Here is an 18,913-nt window from a genome sequence, read left to right on the forward strand (position 1 = left end):
GGACATGCCGCTCTAGTATTTTTCAGCTGTGCATTTATTTTTGACTTGTCAACTTTTTACTACTGTCAGTTTTTGTAGATTGGCTGTCTAATGTGATCTGGGACTGATCTTGCCAGTTTTCTTTTGAGGCTTCCCAAAGATTAGCTACAATGTCGCTGCAAAGTATGCCATCTGGCAGCCAAATTAAGAACTGAAGTCACTCTGTGAAGGTTGTCAAGTTTGTATGTAGAAAGAATTTGATCTTAAAATGTAAGAAATAGGAGCAGGCGTAGGCCATTCAGTCCTTCAACCTTTCTTTGCATTGAACAGAATTACGGCTGAAGTCCCTCAGCTTCATATTCCCACACTATCTTGATATACATTAATTCTGTTAGCATCGACTAATCTCTGTCATGAATATATTCAATGACTGAACATACACAGCTCTCTCGGGCAGAAAATTCCAAAGATTCACAACCCTGTGAGATTAGGGGAAATTTCTTTCCACACTCCTCGATGGCATACCCCTTATCCTCAGTCTGTGACCTAGTTCTAGACTCCCCAGCCAGATGTTAGTTTGGTTGGAGGTCTAACATGCTACTGCAGGAGCTACCAATCACCATTTTTATCCTTTAAAAGTTTCTACAAAATAGCTGCTAACTTCAGCTTTTGTATCTTAGAAGGCAGCAAGCAGATTCAACAAATGTTTCCTGCTAATGCTTGCCCCTAAAGCAAGACCACTTACTGGCTCTGTTAAATCATTGAAGTACATTTTTTGAGAATTATTGACCTGCTTTGAGAAATGATGGTGCTATAGCAAAAACATAGGGAAAAATTCCCCCCCCCCCCCCCCCACCCCATCCCCGTTGGGGGGTTGTGCGGGTGCAGGCGCTAACCTGATTGGCGCCCCTGATCAGGGCCACATCGCCATTTTACTTGGCTGGCCCAATTAAGGCCCTCCCACGTGATGCTTGCTTGGAAACGCTGAGTGCTCCCTGTGAGAGGTGCCTCAGGGAGATCAGTTTGATATTTAAAAACTGAAATAAAATAATTAAAAACTTGTAAAACATGTCCCCTCATGTGACACTGTCACATAAGCTGGGACATGTCAAAAAATTATTTTAAAAATTTTAATTGAATTTTAGAACACTTCATGAAACCTCATCCTGCCCATGGATGAGGTTTCATGAAAAGCGTGAAGGCTGCCTGGGCTTTTTGCCTGCCCGGCAACCTTAAGGTTGGACGGGCAGCCCATTTAATTGCTTAAATTAGTTTTTAACAGGCCTTAAAAAGCCTTTGACAGTTCGGCGGGCACACAGCCGACTCGGCTGCGTGCCTGCCGAACTAGAAACCAAAATGACACGCCATGACATCGGGACACCCGCCCGATGTCACCTTGAGTCATTTTACATGCCGGCAAGTGGGCGCTCCCTCCACAATGACCGACGAATTCAGCGCATAATCTCATTTATTTTCTAGCATTCTTTTGGTCTAGTGCATTGCAATTTTGTAATCTGCTCTAGAATTTTGAGTTGTATGGTAAATGTGTTGTAGGTAATCGCTAAACAATGACTTAATATTTTTGTAGGAAATTGCACTAAGGAACAAACGCGACCTGCAATCTCCTCCTCCTCCACAGTATTATGCGCAACTTATTAAAGAAATTGGAAGTTTGGGTTGGGATAAGTAAGTAGTGATTTATTTTGATTCAGTTATTATAGAATTTGCAAACACTTAATCATTTTATTAAATTGTTCTTGTTAAACTTTTATTCATTACTTAAGTATGTGGGTACTTTAAAGGAGAAATTTATATACATGGATCTTTGCCAGAACAATGGGCAGAATCTTCTGGCTTGCGTGAGGGTGGTGGAGTCCGCACGCCAGCACTTAAAATGTCGCGTGAGCGTCCCAACGTCAGCACGCGGCATCACAATATTTCGGTCGGCGGGTGTGCTATGCAGTGGGACGCCATTAATTTAAGGCCTTGTTAAGGCCATTAACTCTCCAATCGACCAGGATTTTGAGGGGCCTGTGCGAACTTCGAGTTGGCACATGGGCCCAATGGGCAGGTGGGTAAATGATTTTTTTTTTACAAACCTCATCCCATGGCGGGATGAGGTTTGACATTGGAATTAAAAAATTATTATAAAACTTTTGTGTACTTCATTAACATGTCCCATCTTGTGTGACATTTTCAACCCCCCCCCCCCCCCCCCCCCCCCCCCCGCCGCACCGTCTGCACAGGAAGTGCATAGCGCTTCCTGTCGGGCAACACATGGGCTTTAATTGTCCGGCCCACTTAAAATGGTGGTGGGGCCCGTTTCAGCGGCGGCGATTGACTGCCCACCGCCGAGTTGGTCAGGCCCACCCACCCATCAAGGGTAAAATTCTGCCCAATAGGATTGATAGGTAATAAAAACAGAAAATGTTGAAATGTTGGAAATATTCAGCAAGTCTGGCAGCATCTGTGGAGAGAAACACAGATAATATTGCCTCCTTCAGTGCTCTGACCATTCTATAATTCTATGATAGATGCTGCCAGAACTGCTGAGTATTTCTAGCATTTTCTGCTGTTATTTCATCTGCATCATTTTGCTTTTGTTGTAACTGGATTCATGAGTACAGTTTCTCTTGTATTCTTTCAACTGTGCCTTTTCAGACAGTAGTACCCCTATAACCTTCTCAGGAAGAATATCCCTTGGTCTTTGTATATCCCCTGGTGGTTCAAGAACTGCATTACTACAGGTTGATATATAACTTTTCTGTCTGCTAACTTGCCCATGTTGTTGCATCTGCTGGGGTAGATTGGAGCTCTAATTGAGGTGTTTAAATTGATTAAAAAAATTATATAAGACAGGTGCAAAACAGCTATCTCCTTTGGTGAGAAAATCTAGAACAAAGGGACATAACAAAATTAAAGCCAGGCCATTTGACTCCTAAATCAGGAAGGACTTTTTCACATGGTAGAAGAAATATGGAAGTAGCTCCCCAAAAGAATTGTGGATACTGGGCCGATTGAAATTTTCAAAACTGATAGTGATGGATTTTTTTGATCAAGGATATTGAGGCGAGAAAGGAGCAAAGGCAAGTAAATAGAGTTGAGTTATGTATCTAAGTCGTGGAATAGAGTTGAGGGGATGGAAAGCATACCCTTGTTCCTATGTTCCTAACCTCATTGGAGCTTTAGATTAGCTAAGAGATTTCAGAAGATGGGCGCTAGCTGTTTACATCAGGCGAACATTAGGGTTGTAATTTGTTTACGGACTTTGAAAATTACAAACTATTTTTCACAATGTTTGTGTGCAGAAGATGTTCTAAGAGCATTTGGTGACTCTATAATACTTGTTAGCAGTAATACCAATATTGATCTTTGGTGGATGTAATGATACTGTACATGATAAAGAAGTGCAGCTACTTGTTGTAGTTCTGCTCTGAGAACAAAACTTGTAATGTCCTTGGTCAGAGGAGGTGAGGATTCCCATGAGCTCACCTCCATCTGCCTGCTATATGCCTGTTCTCCAGTTGGTGCTGCTTCTCCTCCATCATCTCCAGCCACAATGGAATGTCTAACAGGCCCCTGATGAAGTCAAACATGGATTTTCAGAAGGACCTAATACAAGTTCCCAGTTGTGGAGAGAGTTGAAGAAGTTTTCAGCAATCAAAATCCACAACATTTCATGAGCGAAAAGTCAGAGCAAACTTCTCCATGGCCAGGATTTACCCTTTGTCGGGTGGGCCCGAGAACAGCTGCGAAACGGACTACCGCCTGCGATCAGACCCTGACCGTGAATTCACACTGGTTGGTCAATTAATGGCCATCCAGCGTGAAAGGCACGCTGAAACGCTTAGCGCTGCGGGGGTGGGGACGGGAGAATGAGAGTGCGGAAGTCTGTGCACGCTCCGGGGAGCGCGTGCTGAAAGTTCCCTGAGGGCACAGAGCTGCTTCAGGATGCTGAACATTTGGACAAAGGAAAATAGAGCTTTAATTAATGATATAAACATTTCCCCACATGCGACTCAGTCACATGAAGAGGGCCATGTTTAAATTGAAGTGGAAACATGTTTTTGCGTTTTTTACTTACCGCTGGAAACCTCATCCCACCCGTGGATGAAGTTTCGTAAAAAATGCAAAGGCCGTCTGGCCTATTTGTCCGCCCACCAACTAAATGGTTGAGCAGGCAGAGAAAAATACAACTTGCTTAATACGTTGAGGGCCTTAATAGGCCTCTTAATTGTTGGCGGGCGCGCTACCGACTCTCGTGCGTGCCCACTGATTGAAAGATTGCAAGAGTGTGTGATGACATTGGGACGCTTGCCCGATTTCACTGCGTGAGATCTAACTCGCGATCAGGTCAAGTGTGTGCCCGCCCGACGGATGTAAAATCCTGCCCCTTGTAACATTTTACATGAAAGCAGTATAGGATCCCTTTCAATTCAACAGGAAATACATTCTGCTATCATACCTTTATGCCACTATCAGCACCTTCTTTAGCCTTTAACACTACCATTAACACTCCCTTTGTCCTGTGTCCACGCCCCCAGCTCCAATGACTCCCCATACCCTCAATGCCAACCTATGCTCCTATGCCTACCCATCGCCCTTTATAGCCTTTTTGCAAACTTAGTGCCTAGTCATGTTATCCCATGTTTCTCCCACCCTCTGTGCCAATTCACTGTGTCCATCATTGGCAGACCTCAGAACCCATGCTGAGATGAAATAAAATAAAGTTCTAAGTGTCTATTGTAGACCTTATTAAAAAAAAAACTCTCATCCATAACAACCCATTCACTACCTTTAAATTCCTTCAACCACTTAATACCTTATAAAAACGAGCTTTTGCATTCATAGCACCAATTCAAAGACTTTATAACCATTGGAACTTAGAGTTATCAATCAACCTGTGAACTGACTGGCACCTCACTGTGATAATCATAGATTGTGAAATCTGTTATGCAGCACAAATCCTATAATGATATCCCTCAGGCTTATGTCAACAGACAGAGTAAATTAGCAAGCACTGATTTTTTTTTTAACTGCACAATTATTTTTAACCTTTGAAGGTCCGAAGATTTAAATGCCTCTACAGCTTGACAGTTCTGATGCATTTGGCAGTTCAAATGAGTTTGACAATTCTGATCAGATTTAGATCCCTTGACAGCTTGACAGATCCAATCAGCTTGACAATTCCAATGAGCTTATCCACTATTTTATGCATTCGTGCCTACTTTTAACAATCCAAAAGGGCACCTGACCCCTCTCAAACGTGTCCGTTGGCCCCTCCAAAAAGGTACCCTAACTCTCCAAATAACTTCGGCAGCTTTACACCTTCTGAAAAGTGTAAAGCCCACAAGTCATGTTTCGGACACCCCACTAGCGAAAATTAGATCTGTTTGAAGGCAGCTGCAGTTTTACATGTGCAGCTGTACCTATGAAATACAGATATATTGAGTCTAGGAAGAGTATCCTGCAGTCAGCATTGTGGTGAAGCAGCCTGGGAAGAGAGTCCTGCAGTTAGCATTGTGGTGAAGCAGCCTGGGGAGAGTGTCCTGCAGTCAGTATTGCTGTGAAGAGTCTGAGAAGCGTGCCCTGCAGTCAGTTCTTGTCGAAAATAACACACGTGACATCGCAAGAGAGCGCAAGAGAGTGGCAGAGAGATCAGAACCAGCGCAAGTGTGGGGAAGCTTCAAAAAGTGATGTCAGCACAAAGGTGAGAGCTGATTGGTGAGTAGTGGGTAAGTGTTTTTCCCCTGTTTTTTTTTTCTCCAGCTTTTTTCCAGTTTAAAATAGATTAAGCTAAGGAAAGATAAGGGTTCTAGTTTTTATTTAAAGTACATAAATAATTTAACATTTTTTTACTGTATCTAATTTTAAGGGTTTTTTTTCAACTAGAGACATGGCAGAGCAACTCAGTCCTGTGTTATGTACCGCCTGCAACATATGGGAAGTCCCAGACGCTCCTTGCGCTCTGACCGACCATATGTGCAGGAAGTGCCACCAGCTGCAGCTACTTGAGCTCTGAGTTTCGGAACTTGAGCGGCAGCTGGAGGCACTGAGGTGCATCCACGAGGCTGAGAGTTTCGTGGATAGCACATTTTTAGATGTCACCCCACAGCTTACGGAAGTGCAGAGAGAGAGGAAATGAGTGACCATCAGTCAGAAGAAAGGTGTCAGGCAGGTAGTCAGGAAATCCCCAGGGCGCATCTGGCTTGAGAACAGTTTTTCTGTGTTGGAAAACGATGAGAGTGATGTTTCCCCTGGGGAGTGCAGTCACGTTCATGGCACTGTGAGTGGCTCAGCTGCACAGGGGGTGAGGAAAAAGAGGAGAAGAGCAATATTGGTAAGAGACTCATTAGTAAGGGGAACAGACAGGCGTTTCTGTGGCTGTAGACGTGACTCCAGGATGGTATGTTGCCTCTCTGGTGCCAGGGTCAAGGATGTCACTGAATGGCTGCAGGGCATTCTAAAGGGGGAGGGCAAACAGAGATCGTGGTACATATTGGTACCAACGTCATAGGTAGAAAGAGGGATGAGGTTCTGCAAGCAGAATTTAGGGAGCTAGGAAACAGATTAAAAAACAGGACCTCAAAGGTTGTAACCTCTGAATTACTTCCGGTGCCACGTGCTAGTGAGTATAGAAATAGGAGGTTAGTCCAGCTGAATGCGTGGCTGGAGAGATGGTGCAGGAGGGAGGGCTTTAGATTTCTGGGACATTGGGACCATTTCTAGGGGCAATGGGAGCAGTACAAGGCGGACGGGTTGCACCTGAACCGGAATGGGACCAACATCCTTGTGGGGAGGTTTGCTATTGCTATTGGAGAGGGTTTAACCTAACTTGGCAGGGGGATGGAATCCTGAGAGGAGGTTCAGCAGGGGGAAGTGCTAAGCCAAAATTAGAAGAGAGACCAAGTGAGTCTGGAAGGCATAGAAATTATAGGCCAGTTAAGGCACAAGGGAGTTTGGTGAGGTTGGATGGTATTTATTTTAATGCAAGGAGTCTGACGAATAAAGCAGATGACTTGAGGGCACAAATTAACACATGGAAGTATGATATTGTTGCTGTCACAGAGACATGGTTGAGAGAGGGGCAGGATTGGCAGCTCAATCTTCCAGAATATAGGGTCTTCAGGTGAGACAGGGAAGGAGGTTAAAAGAGGAGAGGGATGACATCTTAGAAGGCTCTTCAACTGAAGCCATATGGGTAGAACTGGAAAACAAAAAAGGAGCAATCACATAGTTGGGAGTGTACTATAGGCCCCCAAACAGTCAGAGAGAAATAGAAGAGCAGATATGTAGGCAAATTTCAGAGATGTGTAAAAATAGGGTAGCAATAGTGGCGGATTTCAACTTCCCCAACATTAACTGGGTTAGTCATAGTGTGATAGGTTTAGAGGGAGCAGAATTCTTAAAATGTATCCAAGAAAGCTTTTTAAGCCAGTACGTAGAAGGTCCTACAAGAGAGGGGACGGTCCTGGACTTAATTTTAGGGAATGAAGCCAGGCAAGTGGTAGAGGTATCGGTGGGGGAGCATTTTGCAGATAGTGATCAAAACTCCATTAGATTCAAGGTTGTTATGGATAAGGACAAGGATGGGCCAGAAATCAGGGTTCTTAATTGGGGGAACGCCAATTTTAATAAGATCAGATGTAATTTGGCCAGACTGGACTGGGAGCAGCTACTTTTAGGTAAATCTGTGTCAGAGCAGTGGGACCCATTCAAGAAATATATAGGGAGAGTACAGAGCCAAGATATTCCAGCAAAGGTATAGGGTGGGAGCAACAAGTCCAGGGAACCCTGGATGTCGAGGGATATACATGTTTGGATAAAGAGAAAAAGGGACGCAGGCAATAATTTTCAATACCTCTCTAGCCACAGGAGAGGTGCCAGAGGACTGGAGGACAGCCAATGTGGTAGCATTATTCAAGAAGGGAGGAAGGGATAAATCAGGGAACTACAGGCCAGTCAGTCTAACCTCAGTGGTGGGGAAACTATTGGAAGCAATTCTGATGGCCGGAGTTAATCTACACTTGGAGAGGCAGGGATTAATCAAGGACAGTCAGCATGGTTTTGTTAAGGGGAGGCCATGTCTGACCAATTTGATTAAATTTTTTGAAGATGACCAGGTGTGTAAATGAGGGCAATGCATTTGACATAGTCTACCTGGACTTCAGCAAGGCTTTTGATAAGGTCCTGCATGGGAGACTGATACCGAAGGTAAGAGCCCATGGGATCCAAGGCAGTTTGGCAAATTGGATCCAGAATTGGCTGAGTGGCAGGAAGCAGAGGGTGACGGTTGAGGGCTGTTTTTGTGACTGGATGCCTGTGTCCAGTGGGGTTCCACAGGGATTGGTGTTGGGTCATTGCTGTTTGTGGTATATGTAAATGATTTAGACTTCAATGTAGGAGGGTTGATCAGTAAGTTCGCGGATGACATGAAAATTGCTGGGGTGGTAAATAGTGAGGAGGATAGCCTTAGATTACAGGAGGTTATAGACAGGCTGGTCAGATGGGCTGATCAGTGGCAAATGGAATTTAATCCAGATATAAGTGTGAGGTGATACATTTGGGCAGGACAAACAAGACACAGGAATACACGCTGAATGGTAGGACCCTGGGAAGTACTGAAGATCAGAGGGACCTTGGTGTGCATGTCCACCGGTCCCTTAAGGTAATAGGACAGATAGATAAGATGATTAAGAAAGCATATGGAATACTTGCCTTTATTAGCCGAGGCATTGAATATAAGAGCAGGGAGGTTATGCTGGAACTGTATAAAACGCTGGTTAGGCCATAGCTAGAGTATTGTGTGCAGTTCTGGAATCCACATTATAGGAAGGATGTGATTGCGCTAGAGAGTGCAGAGGAGATTTACCAGGATGTTGCATGGGCTGGAGAGTTTTAGTTATGAGGAGAGATTGCATAGACTGGGGTTATTTTCCTTGGAGCAGAGGAGATTGAGGGGGCACATGATTGAGCTGTATAAAATTATGAGGGGCATAGATAGGGTAGACAGGAAGGAACTTTTCCCTTTGGTGGAGTGATCAGTAACCCTGGGGCATAGATTTTAGGTAAGGGGCAGGAGGTTTAGAGGGAATGTGAGAGAGAATTTTTTCACCCAGAGGGTGGTGGTAATCTGGAACTCACTGCCTGAAATGGTGGTAGAGGCAGAAACCCTCATAACATTTAAGGAGTATTTGGATGTGCACTTGTGATGCCTTGACATTCAAGGCTATGGGCCTTGTGCTGGAAAATGGGATTAGAATGGTTAGGCACTTGTTTGACTGGTGCAGACTCGATGGGCTGAAGGACCTTTTTCTGTGACTCAAAGAGATGTGTGAACTGCAAACCACCCCAGTTTCCCCAACTTGCCCATCCCTGCCGAAATGGTGGGTGCCTTTTGGGGGTGGGACTTCTGGAATCTGGTCTCCAGCACTGTTTTGGCTACGCCAGAGATCCTCTCTGTCTTTCTGAAAATTCAGACCAAGTGTCACAACACAGGGGATAGTAAATTCCTTTAGCTGTAATTACTATACAAGTTTTGTTTGCAACAGTTAGAAATTGATTAACAATGCTGATCCGAGCAGTTGAGTGGCCATCGCTGGAATAGTTTATAGATTTTGTAGAGCTCTCTGATTGAATGAACTGCATTAATGAGCTTCCTATTCAGAATTGTACACAATCTGTGATAAAGTTAATACTTCAAAAGCAGGTTATTTGGAGAAGTTGTACACGCACAAATGATGGTTATGTTGCAATGTTAAAAGTTTTCAGGACGAAAGATTTAATGAGAAAGAGCAGATTAAAAACTAATAATTTTAATGGGCTTAAAAAAACATGCCGCCGGTCTAACACACTATAAAAGTGGAAAAATTGATCAAAGACCTGACAGGAAGTTTTATGTGTACATAAGTAAAGGCTGACAAGAACGTGCTGTGTGTGCCAAAGGTTCCCATGATGGAAAACTGAAACATGGTGCTCACTGACCACAGCGTGAGCCTTGACACAGGTCATAAATAACTTTGTGATATATGACCACATTAAATAGCCGACTGGTGTATTAACAGCAGTAAATCTGTGACAGGAGAAATGCTTGGCGCTCAAGACCTTGTCTTTCTGATATTAGTTTCAGATTAATAGAGGTAAAGCAAACACATCAAATCACTAGTAGACTTTGATTTCATAAACCTTTCATATATTTTCTTCTCAGACTTGCTTATATAGATGCAGAGTTCAAAACCATTAAGCTGAAGGCTGAGGATTCTGCAGGTCGAGAGCATATGATCACAATTAAGTTAAAATCAAAGGTGAGGCACTGGTAATGGATTCAAAGATATAATGCTGGGATTTCTTTTGAACTGGAATTTTGTATATTAAGAAAAATCAATATCAGATACAGTGATGGATTTATTTACTATGGCAACTTGGTTCTAGATATTAGTTGGTCTTGCATTTTCATCCTACTTAAGAGTTTGAGGTTTTAAACCAATGATATAAAATGGCCTGGTTCACAGTTGCATTTGTTTGTTTTTTTTGGGCTAGTTGATGCTTTAGCCAAATGCTGGAACTGCTCAGTATAAAATAATTAATGAATCAGTCTTGATCATTTAATGCTAACTTAAGACTTCAAGCAGTTATATCTGGTGAGCAATTATTACTTGGAATTAACTTCTGGAAGAATTAGAAGAAATATTTAAGGGACAACAATAGACATCTTTACAAGGTTTTTTAGTTTGGGTACATTGAAAAGAAAAACACACCCCTTGAATAATTTATAAATGTCTAAGTTGCAGTAGTTGATACTTCTGTTTTGAGAGTGTATATTATGTACACGTGCCACACTTTGCAAAGTAATATACGGAAACATACAGAAACGGGTGTTGAGAAAATACTCCTGAAGTTGTTGTGACTATCTTGTTGGTAGAATGGGGGTGATATTAGGCTGTCCCTACTCCCCCTCCCCACCTTAGAATTGAGATTTGAGTAGATCAGGGTACTTGGCTTAACCCTACATTAATATGTTGTTTCGAGTTTTTTTTACAGCTCTTCATGTTGCCAAAATTTAAATATTCCTTGTTGATTTTAAAAGGCAGAAGTTCTATATACCTGTTAAGAAAATATTTGCAGGTAATGTCACTGTCCGTGATTGACAAGCCATGGAATGTTCAGTCTTGCCATGGTGTAAGAAGTTGAATTTGTCAGTTATCTTGTACTACATACTTTTCTTCACAAACTAAATATCTTAACCTCTTGTAGTACTGGAGTGCATTAAATAAAAACTCTAATTTGTCACTTAGTTGTGTCTCTGTCATTGAAAGTTGGCTATGGAGCATGAAGCGAGAGTGCTCATATGTAAACCTTGTGGCAGGTGACATTGAAACTTGGTAGCTAACAAATAGAATTCACATCATATGCTGGAAGGGAAGTATGGTGTCATTTTACCTAACAGATTTGAATATGGCAGAGTGATAAAATTGCCGGCATTCTGATTTGGGTCTTTATGCAGACAGCACCTCTTTGGTGTCCTGTTTGTCTTTTTTGAAAAAATTTATAATTCCATGTAAATGTGCAGCGATACTCAATAGTATGCAAAAGTATATTTTTGGAAGCAAATAGCCGTTCTAAAACTAAAGGAGTAGCAACATTGCTTGTTTCCCATTTGATTCTTGCCTGGATGAACATGAAATAGGAAATTTGTTAGCTATTGGTTTCAAAACTTTTGATATTTAAATAGCTTGCAAATTGGTTGAGGAATCTAATAGAATGTATATCAGAGCTATTGATTTTTAAAAATAGCTGATGTGGATTGCTTTAACTTTGAAGAGAGCAGAATGTACATATTGTGCAGGAATTAATCCTATTATGTTGGTTGATAGAGAGGGCTGATTGGTGTTTTTTTAATTCATTCATGGGATGTGGTATCACTGGCATTTTGTTGCCCATCTGCTAAGTGCCCTTGAGAGGGTGGTAATGAGCTGCCCTCTTGAACTGCTGCAGTCCATATTGTTTAGGTACACCCACAGTGCTGTTAGGAAGGGAGTTCCAGGATTTTGACCCAGCGACAGTGAAGGAATAGCGATTATAGTTCCAAGCCAGAATGAGTGGCTTGGAGGGGAACTTCCACGTAGTGGTGTTCCCATGTGTCTGCCATCTAGATGGTAATGGTCGTGGGTTCGGAATGTGCGTTGGAAGGAGGCTTGGTGCGTTCCTTAGTGCGTCTTGTAGATGGCACACGCTGCTGTCACTGTGTGCCGGTGGTGGAGGAAGTGAATGTTTGTGGATGTGGTGCCATTCAAGCGGGCTGCTTTGTCCTGGATGGTGTCAAGCTTCTTGAGTGTTGTTAGAGCTGCACTCATCCAGGCAAGTGGCGAGTATTCCATCACATTCTTGACTTGTGCCTTTTAGATGGTGGCCAGCTTTGGGGAGTCAGGATGTAAGTTACTCACTGCAGGATTCCTAGCCTCTGACCTGTTCCTGTAGTCACGGTATTTATATGGCTAGTCCAGTTCAGTTTCTGGTCAATGGTAACCCCAGGATGTGGATAGTGGGGGATTCAGTGATGGTAATGCCATTGAATGCCAAGAGGTGATGGTTAGATTCTCTTGTTGGAGATGGTCATGCCTGGCACTTGTGTGACGCAAATGTTAGTTGCCATTTGTCAGCCCAAGCTTGGATATTGTCCCAGTCTTGCTGCATTTTCAAATGGCCTGCTTCAGTATCTGCGAATGGTGCTGAACATTGTGCAATCATCAGCGAACATCCACACTTCTGACATTATGGTGGAAGGGAGCTCGTTGATGAAACAGATAAAGATGGTTGGGCCTAGGACACTATCCTGAGAAACTCATGCAGTGATATCTTGGGACTAGGATGATTGAACTCCAACAACCACAACGATTTCCTTTTGTGCTAGGCATGACTCCAACCAGCGGAGACCTTTCCCCCTGATTACCATTGACTCCGGTTTTGCTGGGGATCCTTGATGCCACATTCAGTCAAATGCTGCCATGATGTCACGGGCAGCCACTCTCCCCTCACCACTGGAGTTTAGCTCTTTTGTCCATGTTTGAACCAGGGCTGTAAGGAGGTCAGAAGCTGAATGGCCCTGGTAGAACCCAAACACTAGCGTCCATGAGCAGGTTATTGCTCAGCAAGTGCCGCTTGATAGTACTGTTAATGACCTTTTCCATCACTTTTTACTGATGATCGACAGTAGACTGAAAGATGGTAATTGGCTGAATGGATTTGTCCTGATTTTTGTGTACAGGACATAGCTGGGCAATTTTCCACAAAGCAGAGTCGATGCCAGTGTTCTGGCTGTACTGGAACATCTTGGCTAGGGGCACAGCAAGTTCTGGAGCACAAGTCTTTTGTACTTTTGCTGGAATATTGTCAGGGCCCATAGCCTTTGCAGTATCCAGTGCCTTGAACTGTTTCTTGATATTAGGTGGAGTGAATCAAATTGGCTGAAGACGAACATATGTAATGCTGTGCACCTCTGGAGGAGGCCGAGATGGATCTTTCACTCTGTACTTCTGGCTGAAGATTGTTGCAAATGCTTCAGCCTTATCTTTTGTTCTGATGTGCTGGGCTCCCCCATCGTTGTGGATGGGGATATTTGTGGAGCCGCCTCCTCCTCCTCCAGTGAGTTGTTTAATTGTCCACCTATTGACAACTGGATGTAGCAGGACTGCAGAGCTTAGGTCTGATCAGTTGGTTGAGGAATTGCTTAGTTCTGTCTATCACTTGCTGCTGATGCTGTTTGGCATGCAAGTAGTCCTGTGTTATAGCTTCACCAGGTTGACACCTCATTTTTAGGCATGCCTGGTGCTGCTTCTGGCATGCTCTCCTGCAATCTTCATTGAGCCAGGCTTGGTGTTAATGATAGAGTGGGGGATATGCCATGCATGAGGTTACAGATTGTGGTTGAGTACAATTCTGCTGCTACTGCTGATGGCTCATGGTTGCCCAGTTGCTAGATCTGTTTGAAATCTATCCCATTTAGCATGGTGGTAGTGCCACACGATACAATGGAGGGTATCCTCAATGTGAAGATGGGACTTGGTCTCCACAAGGACTGTGCGGTGGTCATTCCAACCGATACTATAGTGGACGGATATATCTGTGACAGGCAGTTTAGTGAGGATCAAGGATCAAGGATGTTTTTCCATCTTGTTGGTTCCCTCGCCACCTGCTACGGACCAGTCTAGCTGCTATGTCCTTTAGGACTTGGCCAGTTCGGTCTGTAGTGGTGCTTCTCAGTCACTCTTGGTGTTGGACATTGAAGTCTCCCTCCCAGAGTACATTCTGCACCCTAGCCACCCTCAGTGCTTCCTCCAAGTGGTGTTCAACATGGAGGACCACTGATTCATCAGCTGAGGGGGAGGCAGTATGTGGTAGTCAGCAGGAGGTTTCCTTGCCCATGTTTGACCTGATGCCATGAGAATTCATGAGGTCCGTAATCGATGTTGAGGACTCCTGGAGCAACTCCCTTCCAACTATATCCCACTGTGCCGCCACCTCTGCTGGGTCTACCCTACTGGTGGGTCAGGGTATATTCAGGGATGGAAATGGTGGCGTCTGGGACATAGTCATACCCACAGAATCATGCCTTACAGACAATGTCAGGCTGTTGCTCGACTAGTCTGTGAGACAGCGCTCCCAATTTTGGCACTAGTCACCAGATGTTAGTGAGGAAGACTTTGCAGAGTCGACAAGGCTGAGTTTGCTGTTGATATTTCTGGTGCCTAGGTCGATGCCGTTGATGAGCCCAGTTTTTTGAGACTTTGTAGTAGTTTGATACAACTGAGTGGCTTGTTAGGCCATTTCAGAGGGCATTTAAGAGTCAACCGCATTGCTGTCGGTCTGGAGTCACATGTAGGCCAGATGATGTAAGGACAGCAGATTCCCTTCCCTAAAGTACATTCATCAACCAGATGGGTTTTTAACGACAATTGGCAATGGTCATCATTAGATTTTTAATTCCAGATTTTTATTGAATTCAAATTTCAACATCTGTAGTGGTTCGATTTGAACCGAGTCCCCATGGTAAGGTCTCTGAATTATTAGTCAAGTGACAATATCACTTCCCCTACTGCTTCCCCAGACTGATATAACGTGAACGTTGTTTTAAAAATGTGAGTTTGTGCATGCTTTTCTTACAAAATGTATTTTGGAAAAAAAAACATCTTGAACAAGAAGATATTTGCTGTAATGTTTAGCTCTGTAACATTGCTAGGCGCTAGTGCTTTGGAAGCTGAACAGCTAAAAATGTCAAGCACACTTTGTGTGGCCACACACCACCCCATGGTTGTAAGAACTCTGGAGCTGGTGTGCCATGTGTGCACTGGAAGCATGTAGAGTGCACAGATCACAACTTCACACAGCGTCAAAGTGATGCCCACTTTGCCAATTTTGATCATACAGGTCCAGTTAATGCCCTCTCATAATCCTTCTCAACTGGTATGCATCCAAGGGGGATCCACTGACTAACTGCCCCCCACCTCCACTAGCGTTATTTATAGAGCTAGCCATCCAACAAACAAAGAAGGTGTTTTTGACTTTTTTCCTGTTGCAAAGTTTGTGAAAGTACTGTGCTCTTGAGTAGTTTTGGTGACTTGTTTGAGTTTGAAGGGAGTGTTACTGAATCCTGACAGAACTCAGGGAAACTTTCTGTCCTGTCAACAAAGATCCTATCAGAGTTATGGGGATTACTGTTGTAATCCGTCTTGTCTTGCAACATGGCAAGGACATTTGAGCACAGGCTGTTGAGAAAGGATGCCTTAGTCGAAGGTCCTACCCACTTAATGGTCTTCAGGGAGCACTTCTTTTATCACCATTTCAGCCATGAACATTGTCTAAGGCATCTATGATTCAGCAAGGAGGTGGTCACTGAACTGTGGTACCTCCTTTAGTAGGACCTACAGCCTCACAGGAAGGTGAAGATAGCAAGGCCATTAAGGTCACTTCTCTCAATTATATATGCATGCAAATCTTTCCAGGCAGGAGCAGAAGACATAGCCAACAATTCACAGTTCATCTATTGCTGCATCAGGGAGGTGGCAAAGGCCCTGTACACCAGGAGAGGGGACTTGATAGCCTTCTGTTACCAGAAAGAAACAGAAAGGGTGAGCACATGGCTTTGCTAGGCAAGAGCGATTCACAATGGTGCCAGGTGCCATTGACAGCATGTATGTGGTTCCGAGTCTCACACGTTAACGGGAGGTGTACTGGAGCCATAAGGGCAACCACTCTATCAGCATGCAGTTGGTATGCATGCCATGACACCTTGACCTTAAGGCAGCCAACTGTTTCCACTGTTTTGAGCCACAACAAACCAGCAACTGGTTGCTCCCTTCTGCTACCCCACCATGTGTGGATGTGGTGCCTATAAGAGTACCGTGAAGCCACAAGTAGCATTGGAACAAATGATCGTCGTCTTGAAGTACTGGTACTGCTGCCTGGACCACTTGGCAGGAGTCCTCCAGTATTTATCAGAATAGCTGCCCAAATTTTTTGATGTCTGCATCCTCCACAAGTTTACTATTACCATGCCAGTACAGGCGTGAAGATATTACAGTTTTTTTTGAAAAACTGTATTCCTTTTAACACGGACCCTAATGAACTGTAAGATGGCTGCTGGGGGAATCACCTGACCTTTGCAACTTCAACACTCTAGCAAGTTTTCTGGAAAGTTCCAAATTCCATTATAATGGGTAGTGGTCTCCCTTAAATGGACATGCCTAAACAGCATTCTTATGTGGAATTTCACACCCGCTATTGTCAAGACTTACTCCAAAACACACAATAAACTCCCAGACCCTGACTCCAGGTCTGTAGTGTAACATAGGGGGCAGAATTTTGCTGTCGGTGAGCATGGGGCAGGGCCTTTCGCCAACGTGTAAAATGATGTGTGAACCCCCGATGTCATCCTGCCCCATTTAAATTTCCAGGAAGGAGGGGGGCTGTGGGCCCGCCTACCTGTCAACGGCCAATTGAGGCCATTGACAGGATCATTTAAACAATTAAAGGACCTGCCCGTCCAACCTTAAGGTTGATGAGCAGGTCAGGAGCCCCAGCGGCAAATAGAAAAAACATGAAACCTGATCCCCGGGTGGGATGAAGTTTCATGCAGGGTTTTAAAAAATTTAATAAAGTTATGGTGTAAATTATGAACGTGTCCCATCTCATGTGACATTGTCACATGAGGGGGACATCTTGGGGAATGTTTTTATTTTTATTTTTAATCTTTTTCAATGTGAACGCAATCTCCCTGAGGCTGCACTTTGCCTTAGGGAGATGTGTGCTCTTTTGTGCACATGCGCGAAAGAACGCACTTTCCCTTTTAGGGAATCCTTCGTGTGTCCCCCCCCCCCCCGGCCGGATGTCACGCTGGGCGGGCCTTAATTGGCCCGCCCATGTGAAATGGCGGTGTGGCCCGCTTCTCTGGCGGGGATCAGCTCCCCGCCCGCCGGAGATTGGATCAGGCCTGCCCGCCCGACCGGCAGAAAATTCTGCCCAGGAAGTCTATCAGGGCTGAGTATCCACAATTAAGTGCTAAAGACCTCTGCCTACCTTTTATTGTATATCAATGGCTTTTGACCATATGCCTGAAATTCCTCGTTCACTATGCAGGACCATAATTTGCCTTCCACCGTATATCAATGGCCATTCATCATGTGATTGAAGCTACCCCCAATTTGAAATCCTTTTACCAAAAACTGAGGGGTGGGGACTGGATAGTCTGCAGAACACAAGCAACTATATTACAGCAGCAGAAAAAATGGTCGTGTTATCTTGCCTTTTTAAGACCTGTGAAGTTTAAAGTCTCTTAAAGCTCTTTTGTTGGAAAAGCTCTGAGTTAGCCTGTAAGAAATTGGACCTCTGGTTACAACAGCCATCAGGACCTCTCTACACTACCAGTTGAACAGTCTTTACTTTGAGGGAACTTTACATTTAATTCAGCGTTTGGCCCTAGCCATCTGAACTTAGCTGAACTTTGATCCCAGAGTGAGAAACACTGTCTCTTTCACTGGACTGTCAAAGACATGTGAACTGCTAACCATTCTGTTTGGTTTTAATATTTGTTTAAATGAGCTACTGTCTTTAATTGTATCTTTCTTGGGCTTGAAGTGATTGATGTAGCAGTAGGCCTTTCCGGGGTGAGTGTGTGAATAAATAATACTCCTTGTTTAAATCCATGAAAGCCTGCTACTCATGACTTTTAAGTTGACCACACACTAACAGGAGTTTGAGAACACACATCAGCCTTATCAAAATTAAACTACACTGATTATGAACAGAAGGGAATTGGGGTTTCAGTAAGTCTCTCTTCCCTGTCTGTAACACCATCATGAGGGTGCAACCCTTGTCATCAGGCATTCTGAGGCCAACTAGGGAGACGGGAAAAAAAGGAGGAGGCAGGAAGAAGGCAACTAGGGCCTTGTGGCCCTGGAAGGGTTGTCTGTGACTGGCTATTCAGACTCTGTTCTCCTAAGACATCATCCTATCATTGCCATTGCTTCACAATTCTCCACCTATCTATCTGCTACATTCCATCACAGAATCCTTTTATCCAAAATCTTAAAAGCTGCCAACAAAAAGACGTTCCATAACAACTTCACCCAATTATAAATATGAACCTGAACTATGCACCCTTGCAAGAGAGGGAAGAATGCCAATGTTTGTGTTGCAATGTGTTTGGATGATATGCCTGTTATGGATGAATAGCTGGTGGTATGTGGAAGCAGAGAGAGATGGGTGTGAGGCTGGCAGCATTAAGTGTTTGGCTGAGGTGCAGTATCGGAATGTTAGCCCTGATTTCCGTTTACTAGAGATGTTCATGGCTGAGTGATGGAGGAGGAATGGTGCATTGAGTGTCACGAGAGGTTGGTGGCACAATGGATCATAAATGTGTCAAGAAACTACCATGTTTTTC

The 18,913-nt window shown here is 43.9% G+C and overlaps 1 protein-coding gene across 8 annotated transcripts in view; it reads left to right on the forward strand.

Annotated features, from left to right (window-relative positions):
* The window catches only part of fancl (FA complementation group L), a 94,727-nt gene that overhangs the window by 47,321 nt on the left and 28,493 nt on the right, over positions 1-18,913 (forward strand). For all 8 annotated transcript variants that reach the window (XM_041215361.1, XM_041215395.1, XM_041215378.1 and 5 more), the window contains 2 exons: positions 1,568-1,665; positions 10,187-10,283. In XM_041215361.1, coding sequence (XP_041071295.1) covers positions 1,568-1,665; positions 10,187-10,283 — 195 coding nt within the window. The remainder of the gene's footprint in view (positions 1-1,567; positions 1,666-10,186; positions 10,284-18,913) is intronic.

The sequence above is a fragment of the Carcharodon carcharias genome, chromosome 2 (assembly GCF_017639515.1).
Source record: "Carcharodon carcharias isolate sCarCar2 chromosome 2, sCarCar2.pri, whole genome shotgun sequence".
Taxonomy (NCBI): domain Eukaryota; kingdom Metazoa; phylum Chordata; class Chondrichthyes; order Lamniformes; family Lamnidae; genus Carcharodon; species Carcharodon carcharias.